This window comes from Crocodylus siamensis, chromosome 8 (genome assembly GCF_052110815.1).
Source record: "Crocodylus siamensis isolate JL-2025a chromosome 8, ASM5211081v1, whole genome shotgun sequence".
Classification (NCBI taxonomy): domain Eukaryota; kingdom Metazoa; phylum Chordata; order Crocodylia; family Crocodylidae; genus Crocodylus; species Crocodylus siamensis.
The window spans coordinates 51,524,910-51,548,800 of NC_143402.1; the positions used below are offsets into that span (position 1 = coordinate 51,524,910).

At 47.5% G+C, this 23,891-nt stretch overlaps 1 protein-coding gene across 14 annotated transcripts in view; it reads right to left on the reverse strand.

The window, feature by feature from the left end:
- ENOX2 (ecto-NOX disulfide-thiol exchanger 2) overlaps positions 1-23,891 on the reverse strand; it is a 188,882-nt gene that overhangs the window by 158,079 nt on the left and 6,912 nt on the right. For 7 of the 14 annotated variants that reach the window (XR_016443987.1, XM_090061312.1, XM_090061310.1 and 4 more), the window contains exon 2: positions 20,787-20,865. The exons of 5 other annotated variants lie outside the window; for them this stretch is intronic. Coding sequence is in view for 6 of the 9 variants with exons in the window: in XM_090061312.1 (XP_089917438.1) it covers positions 20,787-20,864 (78 nt within the window). In the remaining 3 variants the exon portion in view is untranslated. Of the gene's footprint in view, positions 1-14,647; positions 14,728-20,786; positions 20,866-23,891 lie in introns of those variants that run through there. 2 more of the 14 variants (XM_090061314.1, XM_090061319.1) reach the window with 2 other exon arrangements.

The following is a 23,891-nucleotide window of genomic DNA, read 5'->3' on the forward strand; positions in this document are numbered from 1 at the left end:
ACAACAGCAGACACAGAGGTACAGCTGCAGCTCACGGACATTGTGAGCAGGCAAACTATCTTTTGAAAGTATGCTCAAAAGCTGCTATTCATCTTCCAACTCCTCACCCTGAGTACTTCATAAGTGTGCACAACAAGCACTTGAAAAAAATTCTCCTACTAGTGCAGGCATTTACAAGGAGGATGGTTAGCCATAGCAGCTTTCAGCCCAGAAGGGGCAACAGTTCCCTGGGAGAAATGAACCCATTCAAAGCCTCACATCAAGACAACTAAGCAGCTCCAAGAAGAAAAGGCTACTCACCAAGGCCAGATCCTATTCCATCTATTAGGCACTCAAATGGACTTAAGCACCTAAGTGCCTTTCTATTCGATCCTACAAATCCCTGAAAAATCCATCTATGCATCTACTTCCATAACATATCTGACTCTTAAGAGACTTCAGCAGATTAAAAACAGGATCACACTCCAGCACCAAATTCCCATTTCAAGCCTAAAAAGTGGAACAGCATCTGACCTAAAGGGCCTTTTCTAGGCGGAGGCATATTCTGCTCCCTCATTTTCATGTACATGCAGGAATTAAATCTGAAGTTTTTTATACTTCTTCAAAAAAATTTGTACTTCCTGTAAATGATATAAATATTAAATATTTTTTATCTGACATTAAAAGCTTTCCACACATCCTGAAAACTGCATTAATAACTGTAGCAAAGTGGGGCTCCCCGCCTAGCCACAGTACTAGTCTCCCCACTTGCCTTTGGGCATGCCACCCACCTGACTCACCTGCCATGCCTTGTTCTTAATTAATTATGATGCTAATTAAAGTGGGAGGCTGCCCATTCTTGCCCCGATGCCAGGGAATGCTATCTGCAGCTCCGTACCTTCCCTACACTGCAGCCCATGCCTCGCAGATGGCATCCAGCTGTTGATCTCACCAGCCCCACACTGGGTCCCTGAATCCTCCAATCAGGACCCCTCTAAGATCACTCTATTCCGGCAGCCTATCCTGCCTTCATTTGGGCTGTCTAGCTCCCTGAAACCATTTCCCCTCTCAGGCATGGTCCCCCCGGGACCTTTGGCCGCACAGGTCCTGGTCTTACCTCCAAGACCAGTCAGGACCCCAGGCCCTCAGCTCTGGGTATCCCTCACAGTGGGCCCCTGGCCCTTTTGTATGTTCTGGCCCTGGCCCCAGCATTGACCAGTCAAAGGTATTTTACCTCAGGCCTCTGAGCCTCTAGCCCCACTCTCTCTCCGAGGTCTGCCTTCGGGCCCCTACTAGGGGTTACCCACCCAGTTGTGGAAGCTGGGGTAATGCACCATGACTGGTGCTCCAGGGTCTCACAGGGACTCTCATTCCCCCCCTGGAGCAGCATGTCACTGTGCTCACTATAGATTTTGCCTTTGACCCACACTCGGGCTCCCAGCAGTAGAGGACTTACTGGGGTCAGGACTCACCCCTCTCTTGGGCTGAGCAACTTTTACTCGGCCTCTGGCCCAAACTTAGCCTTAGGCATCTAGAGACATACCTTGGCCTACTCCCCTCACTGGGGTTTCACATCTCCATCCCCTCACTGGGGTCCTCATCTCTGCCCCCCTCACCTGGGGCTCCACACCACCCCCTCACTTGGGGCCATAGGGCTTCCCTCCCTGGTGGGATCAGGTGGCTGTAGCCATGCCTGGCCCCCACTCTCCCTGTTCAGGGGTCTCTCAGGGTCTTGCACCCCACAGGGCTCAGGTGGCTGCAGCTGTGCCTGGCCCCTACTCTTCCTCCTCAGGGTCTTGCACCCCACAGGACTCAGGTAGCCACAGCTGCTTTTCCCCCACACTCAGCACCAGCTTGTAACCTGGCCCCGCACAGCTCCGAGCACACCCATCAGGGCTGTGCCATGGTAGCAGCAGCTACGGCCCCCCACTTGCCGCGCTGGACAGTGTTTGCTGCTGCTGCCCACCCAACAGCCCCAACAGGCGAGCCCAGAGCCAGCACGGGGCCCAGGCTGGCAGCGGGGCAGGTTACAAGCTAGTGCCGAGCACAGGGAAAGAGGCCCCTCCCCCACCCCATGGCCATTGCCCTGAGCTGGAGCCACTCGCAGCCCATGTGGGGCTGCTTGTGCCTGGTCAGAACAGCCCCACGCAGGCTACAAGCAGCTGCAGTGCGAGATGCTGGCCACAGGGCAGGGGAGGGGCCACCTTTCCCCATGCTCCGCACCAGCTCCTTCCCTGCCAGCAAGCAGGGGGTCAGGGCTGTGCGCTGCCCCCCACCTGTACCGCAGGGCTGAGAGGGCACTGGGAGTAAGCAGGCGTGGGAGCACAGGGCCCACATTGGTGTCCCAGGGCCAGCACACCAGTAGGACCCAGAGCAGGGCAGCAGGAGTCCAGGGTCCCAGCTGGCAGGGGCTCTATGGAGCCATGCCAGCTCACTCCTCTCCCTGCTGGTGCAGCCCAACCTGGCTCCACAGACCCCTGCCATCCTGTGCCCTGCTCTGGGCCCCACCGGTGCTGGCCCTGGGACACTGGTACCAAGACACTGGGACACCGATCCCAAAATGGTGACCAGGGGGTGGGGCACCTGTCAAGGGGTAGGGCTACCCATGTGGCCCTCGACAGCTTGCCAGAACTGGGTAGCGGCCCTCCACCCAAAATAATTGCCCGCCCCAGTTTAAAGTGTGTTAGCCATGAGAAAATATAATGACTCAGCAGGACATGATACTGAAAAAGGGCCAAAATCAGAAATGTACAAAACTATCAATTTTATGTGTCTCAATAGGAGAGCAGCTGCCTCATAGTTGAGTCAACATGTTCATATGTCTCACCAGAAGAGGATCCATTATACAACAGCAATCCTTTGGTATAGAGAAAGACTCAGACTGGACTCTGAAGTAAACTTCTGCTGAAATAATGGCAAAGCCCAGCCCTGAATGGATTTCACACAGAGCACCCCACAACCTGAGGTGCTGGTTTTCTAATGGTAAGTAACTTGCTAAAGAATGCTTTTAAGCCAATTTTAGGTCAAGAGTCAAGACAAGATCAGTAGGGCTTTGCAAAGCTTCAGGTGCCGATTAGATTCAGAGGAGAGTCAGCCTGATTCAGTGGCTGAATCTCCGAATCGAATCAGGGGACCAATGAAAAGGTCTGACTCAATTTGGAGAGCTTCAGTGATTTGGGCAGTCTCCACCAGCTGCAGCAAGGTGGACCCAGACTCTAAGCTGGTAAGTAGGGGGTGGGAGAGGGGGTCTGGAGGAGGGGGGAGGGGACCATGAAGGGACTCCTGCCAGGCCCCACCCCTGCCCACTCCCCCAGACCCCCCCCAATGACTGCCCCGCCTGGCCCCAGCTCCCGGCCCTTTAAAAAAAAAAAAGCCCCTACTCACCGGCTGCTGCCCAGCAAGGGGCTGATCCCTGCTGTCCCCCACTGCCCCATGCTGCATGGGGGGCTCTGCCACAAGCCCCCCAACCACTGCCCGCTCTCCCAGGCCCCCCAAGGCTGCCTCGCCCACCCCAACTCCAACCCCTTTAAGAAAAAAAAAAATACAAACTCACCAGCTCCTGCAGCAGCCTTGGGGCTTCTGGGGGCTCATGCAGAGCACCCCATTCAGCATGGGGCAGTGGGGCTCGCCCCCCACTGGGCAGGAACTACAGTATTAGCTTTTCCTCAGCACTACTGCTGCTGTTCTACTACTACAAATCAGTAACACTTTTCAAAACTGAAAAAGCTGATTAGGAGCAAATGAAGTTGAAAGCTGAACGGCTGTCTATAATGCACCCCACCTTGAGCTAAGCTGAATGGCACATGTGAATGGACTGATTCTGATCATAATTTATTAATGAATTAATCCTTTGCTACCTGTGTGGGAAGAGGAAGCTGTTGGCAAGACAGTGGAAAGCAGAATTACCTGTACTTCTGGGAATTTAGGCAATACACGCTTTAGTGTGTGCTAATGTTTTAGAATGATGTACTTATATATGCAGTGTGAAGCTAGTTTTCTAGGGGTGCACTGATAAATGTTTTTTGGGCCAATTCCAATGGCCAATTATTAATGAGCCGTATCGCCCAATACCGATCCGACTGCCAATATGCAGCCCGGCAGCTTGGAGAGCAGTGTCTGGCTGGCAAGTCTTTTGCGGGGGGAAAGGGCAAGGGGAGGGCATGGGTGCAGGGGAGCAGATCAAAGCCCCTGCGATGAGGGAGGGAGTGGAGCTGGGACAGGGGCATGCACTGTCTATCCAGGGCAGGGCGGCGCACTGGACAGCGCTGTGAGCTGCTTGTCCAGGGGACATGGGGGGGGCAGTTCCCACCACTGCCCACACCCCCGGGGGAGACATGGCAGGCATGTGCCCCCTGGATCTGTGCACAGGGCAAAGGTGGGCTGCCACTGCAGACAGCACCGGGTTTTTCCCCGCAAGGGGGGCCTGAGCCTGGGCCTGGGCTCAGACCAGGCACGGCCTGTAGCCCCGCCCCTCCCAGCACTGCTGCAGTCCAGCCAAAGCGCAGCCCTGACCCAGACCTCCCCCACACTCCGATAAAGTCTGGCACCAGCCCACAGTAGCAGCTCGCCTTGCTCACAAATCCAGGGGACTTATGTCCCCCACACTTCCCCTGCGGTGGTGGGCAGCAGCAGGAGTTACCCCCTCTCCCCATTCCCTTCACACAAGCCACTCACAGATCCGTTTGGTGCCCTAACCTGTCCCAGCTGGGCAGCACCTGCCCCAGCCCACAGGGCCTCAATCTGCCTGTCCCACCATGCTCCTTCCCTCCCCCTGTCCCCAACAGATTTGCCAGCCAGACACTGCCCTCCCAGCTGCCAGGATGGCCACACGCATGCTGCAGTTGCACACATGCACACAGCATTTATCAGTGACACTATCGGACACATCAGCCAAAAAAAACCAACTGCCGATAACATCAGTTTTCCTTTTATCAGTGCCGATACGATATGGACCAATGTATCAGTGCAAGTCTATAGTTTTCATTAATTGGCTCTTGAAAAATCAAAAACAAACCAGAAAGTCTGGAAAGAAATATCAGCTCTCTCAAGATGTAGCATGAACTGAACTAATGTAGCTGATGTTAACACAGAGTATAATAGTAGTGGAATGTAACCATGTTAGTTTTGTCCTGTAAGTAACTTGAAAACTACATTTTTGTATTCTTTTGCTTGATGTAAGTGAATGAACTCTGTATGCCCTTTCTGAACGACTGTGTCACGGGGAAAACACAAGGGGGACCCCTGGGGGCCGGCACACCCCAGGGGAGATGTAAAGAAAAAAAGAGTGAGGGAAAATCCCTTACCCACAGCTGGAACCGCAGTGAGACCGGAAGCGGCAGCGGGACCCGCGCAGCTCGTTACCCATGTCTTTTTAAAACTGCGGCCAGCTGGAGAGAGGGGGAAGGAGAGCCACCACAGGGAAATAAGAGGCATGGTGAGCGAGGCAGAGGGGGAGTGCGCAGTGAGAAGGTCAACAGGGGAGGTACTCCCAGGACCCCTCCCTGAAGGTAGAGGGAGTACGAATGCCTCTCACAGGGCAGAAGGCTGCCTCCAAGTTCTCCAGGAGGAAGATGCTAGCTGCAGGCTAAGAAGAAAAGAAGCGTCCACGCTACACCCTGACATAGAACCTCTGGAAGAGGATCCGGGCACCAGACAAGCGAGTGGGGTAACCAGGGTGGGCCCCAGAGAAGAAGGGAGAAGGACGGGACTTGAGGCACCGAGTCAAGAGGGACCACTATAAGTTTGACCCGGCTGCAGGGACAACCCTAAGTGGGAGGTGGAAGACTTCAGCAGCAACAGGGGCTGCTAGAAATAAAACCCATGACCTAAAGTGGTCCTTCGGGGAATAGAGAATAGCCTGAGCCAGAAAGGATGCTGAGGGTCTACTTAATTTGTAGAGCACTCTCTGATAAAGGGGGAGAGAGTGGCACTAGGGGTGCAGCCAGGCGTGGGTCAGGGCTAATTAGGGCACGTTCAGACCAAGCTGACCGATTGTGGTAGTTAGAAGGTCACGGGTGTTGTAAATAATCTCTTTTGGTTTTTTTGGGTTTCCCGTCTTCGGAAGCGCTGGGAAGTGGGCGACATAAAGCCCTAGGGACAACCCAGTAGGAAGAAGGGCTCTGCCAGGTGGAGAACCGAGATGGGCGGGCGGGCCCATAACAGGTAGCTTGGATTTGGGTGAGACCTGACATATAGTTCCGGGGAAAACTAGGATACCTGTAGGAGAGGGTCAGGCCGAGAAAGACATCAGCATCCCGTCGTGGCTGGGTTCAGGGCAAGGTACAGGGGATGTTGGAGCCTCGCGGAAGACTTCCACCTGAAGGCTTTGGGTATAAGCAAACCCCAGTAGTCGGATCCCACCACTGAAAGAGTCATCGAAGTCATGGCAGGCGAGATTGGGGAAAAAGACTGCCCCAGGGAGAAACGTCTATTTTCTAAGACCAGAGGGGACAGACCAAAGAACAGCCATATACATCCAAAGCTGGGTGGCACAGGACTGAATGATTGAGGCCCGACGGGTGCAGAGTGGATGTGAAAGAGTGAATGGTGAGAGAATGGCATAGAGACGGGAGAAGAAGATTTAACTGTTTATGTTACAACAAGGCACCAAACATAAGTTATCAGTCAGTAAACTAATTAATGGGTAGCTGAAGAATCTCTTTGAGGCCTAAGACACAACAGGAGATAACGAGGAAGAGAGACACACACATCCTGCCAGACAGGCAGCAAGAACATTCCAAGGGCGAAATACCAACTTTAATGACCAAACTGACCTCGGGCTGAGATAAGCTGAAGACGAATGAAGAACAACTGCAAAAACAGAAGCTGGGTATGGAAAAACCCCAAAGTGCTGAGACAAAGGATGCCAATCCCTACAAAAGACTTAAAAATGATAAGTTGAGTGAGTCTCTCTCTCTCTCAACTGCTGTTTCGTCAGAGCACAGACACATCTGTTTCACCCCACTCGAAGCTGTTATCTATAGGATCTTTCTCTCATAATAATCACCCTACCTACTGTCTGCATCTTCTCTAATAAGGTCGGGGCCAGCCACGCAGTGCTATTATTGAACAACTGCTGCTGGTAACTATGTCTGAATGGAATGGTTGTTTTGCGTTTGCATGTGCCTGTGTATAAGTTTTGTGCATGATGATTTGTGTGCGTCTATACGAGTGGTGTGTCCAAACCTCTATGTCTAATTTATGTAATCAATAAATGCAGCATTTTGCCTTATCCCCCTTTATAAGGTCTCACTCATGATTTGAGCAATTGGCAATTTTAAATAACAAAGAGAAATGACACGTTGAAGCATCTTTGCAGGAGAAAAAATTGTTTGTTTGGTTTGGTGTTTTCTTTTGCTATAAACAATATCTGATCTAAAGAATCGCTTGACATTGGGACTGTGAAAAGTGATGCCCATAAGAGGGAGGAACCCACTCCGAACATTAAGTCTCATCGAGTGTTCATCCACTTTTAACCACAGAAACAGATTGCCAAGGGCTAAGATGAATTCTCCCTGAATCAATCAATCAATCAATCTTATTAAAATGGAAGTACAGGCATACCTCGTTTTATTGCGCTTCGCTTTATTGCACTTCACAGATATTGCGTTTTTTACAAATTGAAGGTTTGTAGCAACCCTGTGTTGAGCAAGTCTATTGGAGCCATTTTTCCATCGGTTAGCATTTTTTAGCAATAAAGTATTTTTTAATTAAGGTATGTACCTTGTTTTTTTAGACATAATGCTATTGCACACTCAACAGACTACAGTATAGTGTAAACATAACTTTTATATGCACTGGGAAACCAAAAAATTTGTGTGACTCACTTTATTGTGATATTCGCTTTATTGCGGTGGTCTGGAACCGAACCCGCAATATCTCCGAGGTATGCCTGTATTTCTAAAAAGAAATATACTCTAGATGAAACACAAGTTGGGCTTGATACAGGACAGTGAAATCAACAGCCTGTCTCATGCAAGAAGCAAAGTGGGTTTGATTTTTAAATCACAATTTAAATCACTAGTCAGGAAGCCACAACTTCATCATTTTCTACAAAAAGTGCATTCTTGTTGTCTGATATCCTTTACTCATTTAACTTCTTGAAATTTTGTACTTTTAGAGAAAGGTGAGGGCTTGACTCCACATACACAAACTTTCAGAGAGATAAGAGGGTTGATGGGTAGGTAAATCAGGTCTGTTCACTCATCTCCATATACTGCTGTTAACAAGGATGCTATCTCTGGAGAGACAAATCCACAGTTTTGAGAACTGAAACAAAACATCAGAGATACTTAATGGGATCTTCTAGACTGAGCACTGAGTCCCATTGGGTAAAGTGGCTGTCTTTAATCTTTACTGTTCTATAAAGGAGCTTCTGGGAACCCTGTAAGATTTGCCACCTAATATAATCCATGGGCTGTTGGGACCTAGTTATAAACATTTTCTAAAAAGATTACATTAATATATTGTCTCAAATAGTATATAATTAAAAGTTATAATCCCTATTCCATGATATCTTTGAGCTTTAACGTAACTTAAATTAAAACTATCTTTATACAGGTGGGGGCTGGGGTTTAAAGCATCTTAACAACAAATGAAAAAAAAATACGTTTAAATTTTTAAAAATCCATTTTTTTTATTTTTTGAAAAGGATTGTTGATTTTTATCCACCCTGGCAAGAAGTCAGACAGACTAGAACAGGGGTAGGCAAAATAAGGCCCATGGGTAGGACTCAGCCTGCCATGGGATTCTATCCAGCCCACGGCAGGTCCCTCAGCCCCACCTAGCCCAGGTGCAGGGGACAGCACAAGCCATAGTGTGTGCAGCCAGTCTTGCTGCCCCCAGGCACACAGAAGAATGGAGGCAGTGCAGCAGCCAGACTCCTCTTCCTGGAAGCCCCCGCAACAGTAGTTCTTAATGGCTGATACTACTAGCGTCTCCACCACCACCAGACCTGGCCTCACTGCCTGGGCACCCTGGCCTGTCCACCCCACACCCCCTGCCAGGGCACCAGATGGAGTCCGCAAGCAGGCAGGCAGGATCTCCTTGGAGACCAACCAGGACCCCCACAGGCAGCGTGTGCTCAGCCAGGCAAACGGGATGGGGCTGTGGGCGGGCAGGAACCAGGGCCAGGGCTAGGGCCAGGATCACAGGGTGGTGACAGCACAAGGCTGGGGCCTGGGGCAGAACCACGATCCACTTCTATACAGCCCTGCAAGGGCGCTAGTTCCATGGGCAGGGACTAGATTTGAGCTCTGCTCCAGCCCTAGCCACGTGCTATCACTGCTCCACTCACTATCCAGGCCCCACCCCAGTTCCACCTGCCCATCCTGCTTCCAGATGCCGCCCGCCCACAACCCCAACCCATCCCATCCACCTGGCCTAGCACACCCTGTCCATGGGGGTCCTGGCTGGTCTCCATGGAGACCATGTCCACCTGCACCATCCAGCATCCTTGGCAGTGGGTATGGGGGAGACAGACCCAGGCCAGATAGAATCACTTACCCCCCTCTTCTGCTACACCAGACCAGGTTAGCACAAGCCCCCCCACAGCCCACAACAGCTCCCCAAAATTTCTAAAGTAGCCTTCCTGCCAAAATCATTGCCCACCCCTGGACTAGAGGAACATAACAATCCTTTCTAACCTCAAGAATCCATGAACCAAACCAATTTCATTTCAGAATTTGTTGTCCTCAAATAAAATACTAAAATATGTCACTAGCAGTGGGAGTCTCAAACAACTTTTCATCACTCAGATGCAGTGAGAGATTTTAAACCACATGGAAAGAAATCAAGCTTCAAAGAAAATTTTCTTTTCAAACACTTTAATTTTTGAAGTCTTTTTAATGAAAATTAATAAGACTCAGTTGACCTGTGATTTTGATTGTGGACTGTAATTGTGATTAAAATTATATTTTCTTACATTCATATCAGTGTATTAATAACAATATTTTTCAGACTGCATATAAAATAAGTTACCACAAACACGAATACTGTTAATACTGCTGCAGAATCCATGGCCCTTGGGGCTCCACAGGACAAAGTGATGAGCAGGGATCCTGGTTTTCCCTGATAAAAAAAATTGCAAATTCTCTAATAAAAACCCCATAAACCATTATTAAAATTAAAGCCCCCTCACACTCCTCCCAACCCTGCTGGTGCCCCACTCCTCCCCCCAAAAAATGATTAGGGGCCTAGGAGATGAGACTTAGGAGGAAAAGCTGCAAGAACTAGAGTTATTTAGTCTGAAGAACAGAAGACTAAAGAGGAACTTAATAATAGCCTCCAAATAGCTGAAGGGCAAATAAAGAGAGGATGGAAACAGGCTTTTTTCTGTGGCTGTAGGGGACAGGATTGGGAGCAATGACCTCAAGCTGCAGCAGGCAAAAAATCAGGTTGGAGACTAGGAGGAACTTTCTGACTATAAGTGAATAATTGTGGAATCTCCATCTTTGGAAGTTTTCAAGAGCAGGTTAGACAGCCACTTGGCTGGGATGGTTTAATCGGGGATGATCCTGCATTAAGCAGTGGGTTGGACTGGATAATCTCATGAGGTTCCCTGCAGTCCTACTTTCATGTGATCCACTGACAGCCTGGAATCAAAAGGTTCAAATGGAGTGACTACTGAGAAAAACCTCCCAACAGTCTTCACAAAGCAGACTCGATGAACTGACAGTACTTACAGATGTCTCTAATAAGTTAACCAGTGAGACAGCCTAGGACCAATAGCTCTTGACAAAAATAAAGAAGCTTTTTCCTGATAAAAGAAAATCAGAGGAGGGAAGGCAGGGGAAGCAGAGGAAGGGTGGTAGACAGCAAAAGAGAAGGGCCAACCAGCCCCAGATGACCAAAGTCCTGTAGGAGGGCAGGGAAAGAACAGCTAGTATCATACAGAGCAGTTTTCCCCCTGGCCCATTACAGTTCTAATTCCACTAGCTGAATTTTCTGCCCCAGGGCTTCGAAGAAAGCTTTTCGCTTTCCTCAGGAGAATCCAAAACACATTTAACAGATGTTAAGCACTTGTTTTTTCCAATATGGAGTGAATCTATCATAATAGTTCATTGGATTTTTGTTCAATGTTCATTTTTTAATCTGTATTCAGCAGAACATGGAAAGAATGTCTAGGGCATGAGATCATCAGAGCTCTTCTATGAAGGTATATGGGAAGGACAGTTGGTGGGAGGAGGAGTCCACTAATGGCAGCTGCACTGCATTAGATGGCCATTAATCTAAGTATTTCTTTCCCCTCACACTGTCTTTAACACAGAGGCAGGCAAAATACAGCCTGTAGGCCAGATCCGGCCCACCAGGCCATTCTATCTGGCCCGGGGCAAGGTCCCTAAAAAATTTAGAACATTAATAATACCTGCCTCTGGCTGCCTGTCAAAGATGACAAGGCACCAGTGGCAGTAGGACCCAGAGGGAGCCAGTGGCAGGACCTAGGGGTGACAGGACCTAGCAGCCACAGCAGCAAGGCCCACCTGGCCCTGCCCCACCCCCAGGCCCCAACAGAGCAGCAGAGGCTTCTGGCCTGGGACCCTGGGGCTGTTCCTGCCTCCCTCCGCCTGAGAGAAACTCAGCTAAGAACGGGAGGGAAGGGAGACAGGGGAGGACCACAAGTGATTGCCCTAGTCCTCATGGCCAGGTTAAGCCAGCTCCTCCCAAGTCCTGTGGTACAGCAATACAGCTGGGAACCACATGGTGCTGGGGTGGCTAGCAGGCAAGCAGGGGGTGGGGAAAAGCGGCAGTGGCAGGCAGCAAAGTAGGGAAATGGCAGAGGCAGGCAGGGGTGGCAAATGGCAGCAAGCAAGCGAGTGGGAAAAAGCACAGCGACACCTGGGCAGGAGCACAGAGCAAGGCAGGACCCTAGGGCCAGGGCCAGCAGGATCCCAGGGCAAGGCAACAGGAGCCAGGAGCCTGGGCTGGAAGGGGCTCTATGGACCTGAACTGGCTCCCACCTCTCCCTGCTGGCACAGCGCAGCCCAGCCTCCATAGAGGCCCTGCCAGCCCAGGCCCCACACTCCTGCTGCCCCGCCCCGGGCCCCTGCCAGCCATAGCCCCAAGGCACCGATGCAGGTCCCATGCTCCCGCCCAGCTGTCGCTGCACTCCTGGCCGCTCATTTGCTGGCATTCACCCCCCCCACACCCCAACTACCACCAATTCCCTGCTTTGCTGTCCACCCCCTGCCTACCCCCCGACTGCTCAGGTGCCACATGGTTTCTGGCTGCATTGTCAGACCACAGGACTCAGCAGGAGCCAGCCCAGCCCCTACTATTCTCAGCTGGCTCCATGCACTGCCACCTGGGCCAGGCTGGCTCCTACTATGTCCTGTGGTCTCAGCCACGCAGCTGGGATGTGGTGCTGGAGCAGCAAGCTGGCAGGGTGTGGGGGAAGAATGGTGGCAGTGGGTGGGAGGGTAGGGAAGCAACAAAAGAAGAGCAGCGGTGGCAGACAGGGGGAAGTGGTGGTGAGCACAGCGGTGGCAGACAGGGGGAAGTGGTGGTGAGCACAGGGCCTACACCAGTGCCCCAGGGCCAGAAGCAGCAGACGTGCAGAGCCTGGGCTTGGAGAAGCAGTGGCAGGAGCTCTACCTGCTGCAGTGGGGGCTGTGGCCAATAAGGGAGGGATGGGGGGAGAGAGAGAGTATGTAAGCGTGTGTGAGTATGAGTATAAGTGTGTGTTTGTTTGATGGGCAGCTATGAACTGACTGCCCAGAGGAGTTTTGCATCTACTGACTCCTCTGTGAAATCTATGATATATGAACTTTCATTTCTACCCCAGGAAAACTTTTACAGTCTTTTCTCTGATGCCTCATGAAGGGTATTTGTGCCCCAAAGCTTCCAATTAAAGACAATCCTCTTACAAAAAATCTTGTTGGTCAAATAAAATATCTCTCTACTATGAGCCTTGAGTGCTTTTTCCTCTAGGCCAATATGGGTACAACCTGGATATCTTCTACTATAGTTTGTACCTTTTGTTTACTTTTCTGTTCATTTATGTTATCCCACTATAGACAGTACAACTTCAACCATCATGACCAGGAAAAAAATAACACCTTTTTATTTAGAGATGGACTTTTGCATTAGAATGAACCCTTAATGCACTGAAACCTCAGACAAGCAGATGCATTTAGGGTTCATCTATACTAGAATGGGATAACTATATCCATAAACACTTGTAGTGAAGACCTGGTTTACACTGCCAAGAATTTGCTACCAACACAAATCTCTACAGTACGGCTTTTACCAGGATAGCTATACTGGGTTTGGGTGTGAGTTTTTGCACACTCATAACACACATCTAAGCTCACAAAGCTTTTAAGTGTATATCAGGCATTACTGAAACAGGCAACAGAGACAGAAAAATAGGATGGAAGGCTGCACTATAAATTTTAAATCATCTGAGTAGTTAGACACTGAACACAAACTTACTGTTGCTTTAAACATACACCATTCAATTCAGCTGCTGTTAGATGAGACAGCCGATGTTTTACTGCATGCTCTGTAAAAGTAACCTTGGAATACTATCATTCATATCCCTATCCATCTTCAGGTCCCAAATACTCAATTTGACAGAGAAAAAAAAAGCATAAACACTTGAGTCCCAATACTTTCTGACTGTCATTCCATGAAAACCAGAAATGAGTCTAAACCCACACTAACTCTATACCAACTTAATTTATGTAAAACAAAGTCAAAAACAAAATATCCTGCAAAAGTAACAAAGTTCACATCACAGCATTACTTATTTGGTAAGGTCAGAGGAAGTAAAGGGAAAACACAAAAACAAATAAAAAGCCTACAACATCAAACCTGTCCAAGTTGCCCAGAAGAAAAACATAAATATTCTTTACTTTTTGCCAAAATTAACCAATCCTTACCTTCAATAATCACAAGCCTGAATTATAAGCTTTCTGGGTCCTTTTATCCAAGCCTACTATTTGTTTCTAAAAACATAACACTACAGAAGTTTGGAAACCTTAAATAGTTATGGTATAGCACCCAAATGATATTTTGCTGGTATTTAATTGGTTTCTCTTAAATCCTCATATGACAAAAATTGATGCCACAAGACATTGTGCTTCTCTGTCACCATTTTGCTGATGGCTTGCGTTCCTTTTTCTATAGCCACAGGCAGAAATAAAAACATAAGTGACAGTGATATTTATCTGTTAAAATACCATTCATTTCAAAATCCAATAGATAAGACCATACTTTGGAGTTGCTATTGTGAATTTACTTCAGGTCCCCATTCTGAAATATCCTCCAAATCTATAGCAATAGATTAGAAAATGCTGAATGAAAAATGAAAAGGGAAAGGGAGAACAGAAAAAAATATTAAAGACTTGAAAACTGCTTTTTTATACAAAGCATTGTGTCTGCTGAGCAAGCTCCCCAGGATAAAACCTAATAGTAGTTACAGACTTCACATTTGCTCAATTTCAGGCAGGAATCCAAGAGAAAAGTATGTGTAATTAGGACACCAAGATTAACATTTCACCAGAAAAATACACAGATTTTATACAATAATCTACTACAAACACTACAGACAGTGGCAGTCATTTTACCAAGGTAATATATAACCCTGTCTACCTTCTAACAATGCTCTTCTGGAGAATATCATAAGGAAATAAAAAATAGATAATTAGACCAAAAGTGCATACTGTACCTGCATACTGTACCAAAAACATTGCAAGATACTGCTGATAATACTCTTCAAAAGATCCCAGTCAATTATTCTGCCACTCCCTAATCCACCATAAAAGAAAAAAGAAGATCACAACTGTTCAGCTCAGGATTCTTTTGTTTGGCTCTATGCAAGCAACAGAGCTTCAGGACCAGAGCAAAGCAGAGGAGGATCCTAATGTTAATACAACTACCACTAGACTTACACAAAAGCAGACAGTGAAAAACCCAGGAATCTTGGGTGAGGGATGAAACTGGCTTTTATGAATTGCTGCGTTGCTGCATGTGTCACCATCAGTCTCCGATGACAGACACTTATAGGCAGACTCTGGGATGTGGGGGAAGAAGGCTGGAGAGCAGGTGGAGAAGCAATTAGCAGCATGTTCATCTGTGAATTCATATGGGATTTCATACTTCAGTGCCTTCAGAAGCAGCATGCAACTGCATAAATCCAAACTTCACAATTTGCATGCCTCACAAGCCATCACCTTAGCACATAGAGAGGAGCCATATAGTTGCAATGCCTGGACACAATTACAGGTAGCAAAGGACACCTCTCCTTTGTTCTGAAAATTCAGTCAAAAGGAACACTGTATTTCCCCAAAAGTAATAATTTCTAAAAGCCTCTAACAGAAACTTTGAAAAAAGTAACAGCAAAAAGGAAGGGGCAGAAATTAATCTTCATATCAAAAGATTTGAATAAAGAGAAAAGTAATAAAAAGACAACAAGTAACTTAAGGAAATTCAACTATCTAATATGACAGTATGACTACATATATGTAAAATGATGGCAAAGCTTCACAATTTTTAGTATAGCTATAAACCACAACTAATTTTAAAAGAAATTTAGTTTGGTTAAGTGTGACACATTTGCCCTCAATGCAAACACTTAAAATAAGAAAATGCCAAGTTTTGAGAGACTGTTTAACTGTAATTTAACGTCCACATAATGTGTGATGTACAGTGCAAAGAAGCTCCTGAAGACTTTTCCAATTCCTATGCCTAAAAATGGAAACAGGAGCTGAAGACAACAAAAAAAAACAACAAAAAAACTACTCACCTATAAATCTCCATATTCTTAGGGGCTTATAAAGGAGTTAAGAGATGGCACCAGAAATGGTAGCAAAACTCTCTAAACCAGCACTTCTCAACCTGTGGTCTGCAAACCCCTAGAAAGTCCATGAAAGGTGGCTGTAAAGGTGGTGACCCTGCATGAAGGGGAAGCATTGCCAGTGCTATTACTGCTGCTGCTCCTCCCGCCATGGCCAGAGGCCACCTGAGCGCCAGCAGCAAGCAGCCCAGTGCCAGCAGGCAGAGTGCAGCCATCTTATCCTGCCACCACTGCTGCTTCACATGGAACCAGGGGCTCTGCAGCCCCTCCACTTGCCCAGTGATATCAATCTACAAACTGGAATGGGGTGTGGGAGGAAGGTGTACACATGCACACAAGAATAAAAACAAAATAAGGAAACATTAGATGTTGAAGATCTAAGACTGAAACTGGCACCTATCCTACCAAACTTTCACGTGCCAAGCAAGCTCAACCATCACATTAGAACTAATGACAAAATGATGAGTTCACAACATTGTATTATTGCTATTGTTGTTGTTATTACTTTTAAGACAACAGCTTGAAAAACATAGAAAAACCATGCTGGAGGGGACTGCAGGAGGTCACTTAGTCCAACCCCCTTCGCAAGCCAGAATCATCCCTATCCAAATCATCCCATGCAAGTGCTTGTCTAACCTAGTCCTAACACTGCATAACAATCCTGTCATACAACTACAGGGCACACTGCCCAAAACACAAAGAAGTCAGAGTTAACCAAAGTGCCAAAGTAATACATACACTCCTGGGTGACTTACAGCAAACATACTCCAGCTGAAAAGAAAAAAAAAAAACTACAATATATTGTGCTGTATAAACATAGGACAAATATTCCATATAGTGGCACTGGTATTTGTATATAGCCTTATAGCTGCACATTACATAATGCATGAAGTAAAAAAAAGTAGGACTTTTTCTAAAAAGAACTGCAGGTGATACATTAAAGAGCTACTTTTTGCTTTGGAGATATCATCCAAGAATCATTAATGGTGACATGAAATACACTTAGACTGCATATGCAGCTGTATGAATGTTTAGGCATTCAGGCATGGATCTTCAAAAACATTTCAAGTCCTCCAGGGACATGTATAAAGGTGACAGGAGCCACCTGTCCCTGCAATCCCTCCCACTTAGCTCAGTGGTTCCCAACCTTGGGATCGCAACCCCATTTGAGGTCACATCGATAAAAAATGGGGTTGCAAAGACAGTGGCTGCAGGCAGCAGCTAGGGCTTGGGCACTGCTGGGGGAGGGGGAGGGGCAGGAGGCTGTGGGCCCTGGCCCAGGTCCTGTAGCCCTGACAGCTGGGGGCTCCCACAGACAGAACAGGGGTGGGAGGGGAGGCTACAGGGCCCCAGTGAATGGCACCAGCAGGGCTGGGGAGGTGGGGGGCTGTGGGTGTGGATTAAGGGACACTGGTAGGGTCAGGAGTGAGGGGCACCGGCAGAGCCCAGGAGGCTGTGGATCAGATGCGAGGGGCAGTGGCAAGGCCAGGGGTTGTGGGTAGGGAGTTAGAGGCCATGCTGAGGAAATGGGGTCATACTAAGGAAAAGGTTGGGAAGCACTGACTTATTCTCCTGATCTTGCTATGCTTGTACAGTTAGTCAGGCTGAAAAATGTGTCCCTACATCCCCCACCTGCCCATGGCAGAGTGTACTGCTTGGAGTGCAGGGGCCAGTGGTGGAAAGTGGCTTTGGGAGAACAGTAAAGCAGGAGCAGAAGTCCCCAGAAGAGCCACCATGGGTGCTGCTTATCTGGGGTGGATATGGGGTGCCAGACCAGGGTAGGAGCTAGCATTTACCTCCTCACATAGAGGCCAAGCACTGCAATACCTGAAAAGGATCTCATGGCACTCCACTTGAGAATCACTGCCCTAAAACCTTCCTGATAACACGAGTACCTGGACTATCCATTTATCTTTATTATCTTATCCCATCTTCACAGGATAGAAAAAAATACAACCAAGGATCACCTGACCTTCTAATTCTTTAAGAGTCTTCTCCACCTAACATAGTAACCTTTTATCCTTGTCAGCAGTACCTGTTTATATTACCTGTTCCCACACAAATAATTATTAACAGACTCTTCCCTGCTCTCATCAGAATCCTCTTTAGCCTCAAGTCAGTCCTGCCTACCAGGAGTGAAGATACAGAACACCTAACTTTTTCCTAGGTCATGCTTTGTGACTGGTCTGCTTATTTGCCTTAGGAGTGAACCCCTAATAACACAGATCCGTGTGCCTCTGGGGGGATGGGATCAAAACTGCATTGGGCAGGACTTCACTTGTGGCACAACTGCTAAAAAGGTTGGCCACCGCTGCTGTTCAAGAAGGGCCTCACTGGGAAAGGTACACAGTAATGGGAAGAATTTTAACAAGATAGCAGATGGATTGAGGTAGATATCTGACACCGTCTTTGGAAGGAACACAGGATGCCTCCCTAGCAAGACCTTATCTTTGAAAATATTTGGCATAAAATGAATCAGTCACTTAAGAGCCTGAAGTTCGCTCAGATTTTGAACTGAATCACTGATGTTAAAACACTGACCTTAATTAAGAAACCTAAACAAAGTGGCTCAGAAGGAGTATTCAGAAGCTTAGCCAGAACCACATTAATTGTGGTCTTTAATTGGAAAATTAAATATAGGTTCCTAATCCCCTCTTGATGGGAACAGAAAAAAAAAAATATAGGAAACTTTCAAGCAGTTACAAGGGTGAAACAGTATGGGATGTGATCAGTTATATAAACCTGCTATTTTGGGAGATGGTAGGAGTACAAGAGGGAAGACAGAATTTTTTTACCCTCTTTTAAGTTTGATTAGCTTTTAAAAAGCCTTGATGAATCAACGATAGTAAAATATCTGTTAATGTTTCATCACTTTTAACAAAAATTTAAAGGTACAATAGACATAAAGGAATTGCATGAATTGAAATGGTTCAACTCCCCACTGTCCTTTTCCTTTCTATATAATTTCTTTCAGCCAATCCATTCCTAGCATCTAACAAAGTAGGTTTTTGCCTACAAAAGTTCATGCTTCTCTGAACTAGTTAAGTTTTGAAGGTACCACCCTGCCCTATCTTCCATCTAACACCAAAATAACACTAGCTCATCCTGAACATCCTGGTTATTGATCAGTTTCTTGAGATGTTCCAAACCAGATAACCCCTTGTCAATAGAAAAGCCAATTATTTGCACAATTAAAAGAATGCTTTGAAGAAGCTGAACTGAGGGTATAAAAATCTGTAAAAGCAGCAACCTGTGCACTTCAAGAGAAGAAATCTCTCTGACACCATCCTCTGTTGTTCCCAAGAAGCTAGAAGAAACAGATAGTCTCCCTTCAAGGATTATGCTAAGAACTTTACCTGTTAGCATTGGAACGCAAATGCCTTGGACTGGTGAGATCCCAGCTCTCGCTCTCTCTCTCTTTTCTCTTCAGGCATAGATTTCTGAACCTAAACTGTATTAGTTAAGCTTGAGCTAAGTTTCCCCAAATACTTAGCAAACCCAGGGTAGTATTGTAATTGTTTTGATTTTTTTTTTTTGCATGTCTATTATTACTAATGCCATTATACATTTCATATACTCAGCAATAAATAACTTTTATAGTCAAACTGGTAGTAACTGGGTATATTTTTCCTTCTTTACTTTTCCTTCCCCACTTGCTCTGCAGCAATGCTTCTTTTACCTAAAGATCCCTATGAAGCCCAAAAATACTGTGGGGTCTGCTCATCAAGAGGCTACCACTACTAGGACAGTTAGGGCAAAATATTGGGACGTGCTGAGTTTGAAACACATAAGGGGATCAGCTTGTACACACTGATTGATCCAGTTTGGCTCAGACATGCCCTAATGAACTGAATGCTGGCCCATAAGGGTGTCAGTTGGACAGCCAGATGGATTCAGAGGTATTCTGTTTACCTGTGTGCTTGTGTCTGACTGCATTTTATTGTTACCTTAATGAACTGATTCCTGGCATATGAGGGTGTCAGCCTGTTCATGCTAATCATCAACACAGCTGGGTCAGGTGTGTCACATTAATCTGTGTGCATGACTGATTTGGTGACTGGAGGAACCCAGTCCCATTGAAACTGTGTCCTGCAAGATAGCTCCATTGGGGGTGAGGACTTGCAGATGGGAGATATACAACTCCGTATAAAAACACAAGTAACACAAGCAGCACATAGACAGAACTACAAAGACCCTAGAAACATATCCCTAATAAATAAGCACACCCCAAAGTGATGGGCAAAGCTGGTAACAATGTAGAGTTTAGATTATGGTTTGTATGGGATGGTTTGGATAGGGATGATCCTGCCTCAGACAAGGGGTTGAACTAGATGACCTCTGGAGAGCCCTTCCAGCCCTACTTCCCTATGACTCCAACACAGCTAACTACCTCAACAACTGCTCTTCAAAGCTAAGAGCTCTGACCACAATTAATTTAAGGTCCAAAGTCTTTAAGGATTTTCTCACCTGTTTTCTCAATCAGCTTACAAAAAAATCAAGAGAAGCAGCTAAAAGAACTTTTAGGCACTCCATCAATGACCTGACAGCTTACACTGCCATCCAAGATGTAATCTAACAGTCAAGCTAATCGCACTTTATTCCAAAGCAAAGAATACAACAGTCATGCCTCCATGAGAGACTCAATCCTCCCAAACAAATCATTACATTAAGTCACTCACCCATTCTCTATATGTAACAAACAACATGAGTCAGCCATGCAAGCTGAAGTAGAGGCCTAGCATTTCAACAAGCACAAGTGGTGCCAAACAACTAAAAAAGAATTGGCAAGCCAACGGAAATAAAAAGATTGCTCAAGGCATAAGATTTCCAAAGCATGCCTCAGCATCCACCAGCTGCTAACATTGTTGATTTTCCTGTCTTAAATTAGACTAGGATCTAAAGAACATGCAGGTTAAAGTAAAGCCTGTGGAAGAACTAATGAGGTGTTAAGAGTCAAAAAGTAGCAAAACCTGAAGTAGCAAGCATAGAACTAAAGAGTACTTTCACTTACCATAGAGTGAAAGAAACTGGCCCCCAGAAGAAATCGAAAATGCCAATGTTTCATTGTAGGAGATGGTCTAAGAGACATCCTGAAGGAAACGGTAATGTCAGAAGATCGAACAGAAGATCGAACAGATGGAGGTCTCACATAGGAGAGACCTAAACATTTAAGTCTACAGTGATACATCTCAGTTATGCTGAATTAGCAGTCAATTTTGCTGCTGCTGTTGTTTTTACATTAATCCTCATTTCAGAGAGTGTGACCTCTCTTTCTGAATGCAAAAACTGCCAGTCATCCACCGTCGTGTCACCTCCAAGTTGCAATATTGTGATGTCCTCTACTTATAGCAAGCTGAAGACCATTTGGAAAGTTCAGCTGGTACAGAACATAGCTCTTCACTCCCTTAGAGTCAGGGTCATTTTCAACACCAGCAACAATATCTAAGCGGTACTTTAGAGACTCCCAAGCTTAAAATACACAAGTTTTTCAGAAGGATTTTAATGTGTTTGATTTGTGTTTCAACCCCTACATAGCTTGCATCCTAACTATCTTTAGGCCTGATCCTGTACCAATAAAATCCAAGAAAATTCTATAGAATCACAGAAAATTAGGGTTGGAAAGGACCTCAGGAGGTTATCTACAGCTCAAAGCAGAACCAACTCCAATTAGATCATCCCACCTAAGGCTTTGTTTAGCCAGGTCTTAAAAACTTCCAAGGATAAAGATTCCACAGCCTCTCTGGGTGGGGTAACAAGTGGGTGTCCCAGGAACAGTCAAATCATTGGCCTGCCCACCTGTGTCTGTGCAAACCACCCACCTACTTCACCCACCACGTCTTCAATAATAACAAGGCAGGAGGCTACCTATTTACTTGCCTTGATGCCAAGGGCTTATATACCCAGCTCCAACCTTCCCTATACCATGTCTCACAGATGGCATCCATGGCCTAACACCCAGCCTTAGTTTGTTTGGTGTAACCCTTGGCCTATAAGCCCTTGTCCTTGCGCTGCAACCTGTGCACCAGAGTCTTATGTGGGACACTCACTCCCCACTGGAAATTGTAATGTCTGTGCCCTCAGACTGGTCTCTCCTTCAATTGATCAGGGCTCTCATCCCCTACCAACTCAGGCACCAAGCCCAGCTTGGTACCCCCTCGGTCCCCTCATACCCCCACACTGGGGCCTCATCTCCTGCCCTACACTAGGCTTCACAAATCCCCTTATCCCAGGGGCAGGCAATTATTTTGGACAGAGGGCTGCTTACTGAGTTTTAGCAAGCTGTAAAGGGCTGAATGGTTAGCCCCGCCCCCTGGTCGCCATCTTGGGACCGGAAGTCCCACCCCTACCCTTCTATCGTTGTCACTGGAAGTCCCTCCTCTTGCCCCTGGAAGTACTCTTTTAGAAAAGAGGATGGGGAACAAACTGCTGGTGAAAAACGTCCGCTCCCCCTCCCACTGCGACGCTGAGCAGCAGTTTGTTCCCCGCCGCTGCTACTCAGCCTGGACAGGTGAGCCCGGAGCCAGCGCAGGGCCCAGGCTCAGATGCAGCAGTGGGGAACAAACTGGTGCTCAGCATGGAGAAAAAGTGGCTGCTCCCCCTCCTGCTGCCGGCGCCCTTGCCCCACGGGGTGGTGGTGACACAGCAGAGACACAGGACAGTCCCGTGCAGGCTGCGAGTGTCTGCACTAGAAAGCGCCAGCCACAGGGAGTGAAGGGGCCATTTTTCTCCCATACTGAGCAGCAGTGTTCCCCATCGCTGCTGCTCAGTAGATAAGCAGCACGGGGCGCATGGGCTGTCTACTTGTCTCCGCCTGTACCACGGGGCTGGGGGTGGGGACACTGGAAGTGAGCAGCCACATGGGAACCAACGGCAGTCGGGAGGAAGTGCAGGGGTCACACTAGTGTCCTGGGGCTAGCACCAGTGCAGCCCAAAGCAGGGTGGCACTACCATGGGGTCCTAGCCAGCTGGGGCTCTATGAAGCTGAGCTAGCTCCCCCCTCTCCCTGCTGGTGCAGCCCAGCCCAACTCCACAGACCCCCGCCAGCCCCACCCAGCACTCCTACTGCCCCACTCCAGGCCCCACCAGCGCTGGCCCCTGGATATTGGTACAGGCTTTGTACTCCTGCACACCACTCACTTCCACTCCCACTGCTGCTTTCCACATTTTCCTGCCTGCCTGCCCATCACTCTTCACCCCATGGCTCCCAGCTGCATGGCCAGACCATGAGGCTCAGCAGAAGCGGCCGAGTCCCGAGGACTGGGGTGATCCCCGCGGTCATCCCCTGCCCCCCAACCCCCACTTCTTACCTGAATTTCCCATGCTGGTGCAGGCACAAACAGCCCCATGGTCCCAAGCCAAAAGCCTCTGCTAGGCAGGGGCTTCTGGCTGGAGCAGGGCAAGCCAGGCAGACCCTGTTGTTCAGAGTCCTGCCATGGCTTCCCCTGGGTCCTACTGCCCCTGACTTGTGTCATCTTTGACAGAAGCCAGGGGCAGATAAATATTAATTTTCTCAAATTTTTAGGGGCCCCATGGGCCACATAGAATGGGCTGGTGGGCCTTTTTCTGTCACCTCCCACCAGTGAAAACAGTCTAGCTCCATCCTCTTTGGAACCTGCCTCCAAGTAGTTGAAGGCTGGTATTAAAACTCCCCTCAGTCTTATCTTCTCCAGACTAAATAAGCCCAGTTCCCTCAGCAGTCATGCGCCCCTAGCCCCCTAACCATTTTTACTGCCCCCCTGCTGGACTCTCTCCAATTGTCCACAAATTGTAGTGGGGGGCCCAAAACTGGACACACTACTTCAGATGTGGCCTCACCAGTGCCAAATAGAGGAGAAGAATAACTTTTCTTGATCTGCTGGCAATACTCCTACTAATGCAGCCCAGTATGCCATTAGCCTTCTTCACAACAAGGGCATGCTGTTGGCACATATTCAGCTTATTATCCACTGTAACCCCCAGGTTCTTTTTACAGAGCTGCTGCTTAGCTAGTAGGTCCCCAGACTGTGCTGCATGGAATTGTTCTGTCTTAAGTGCAGGACTTTGCACTTCTCTTCTCCTTACTGAATTTTATGAAATTTCTCTTGGTCCAATCCTGCAATTTGTCTGGGTCTTTCTG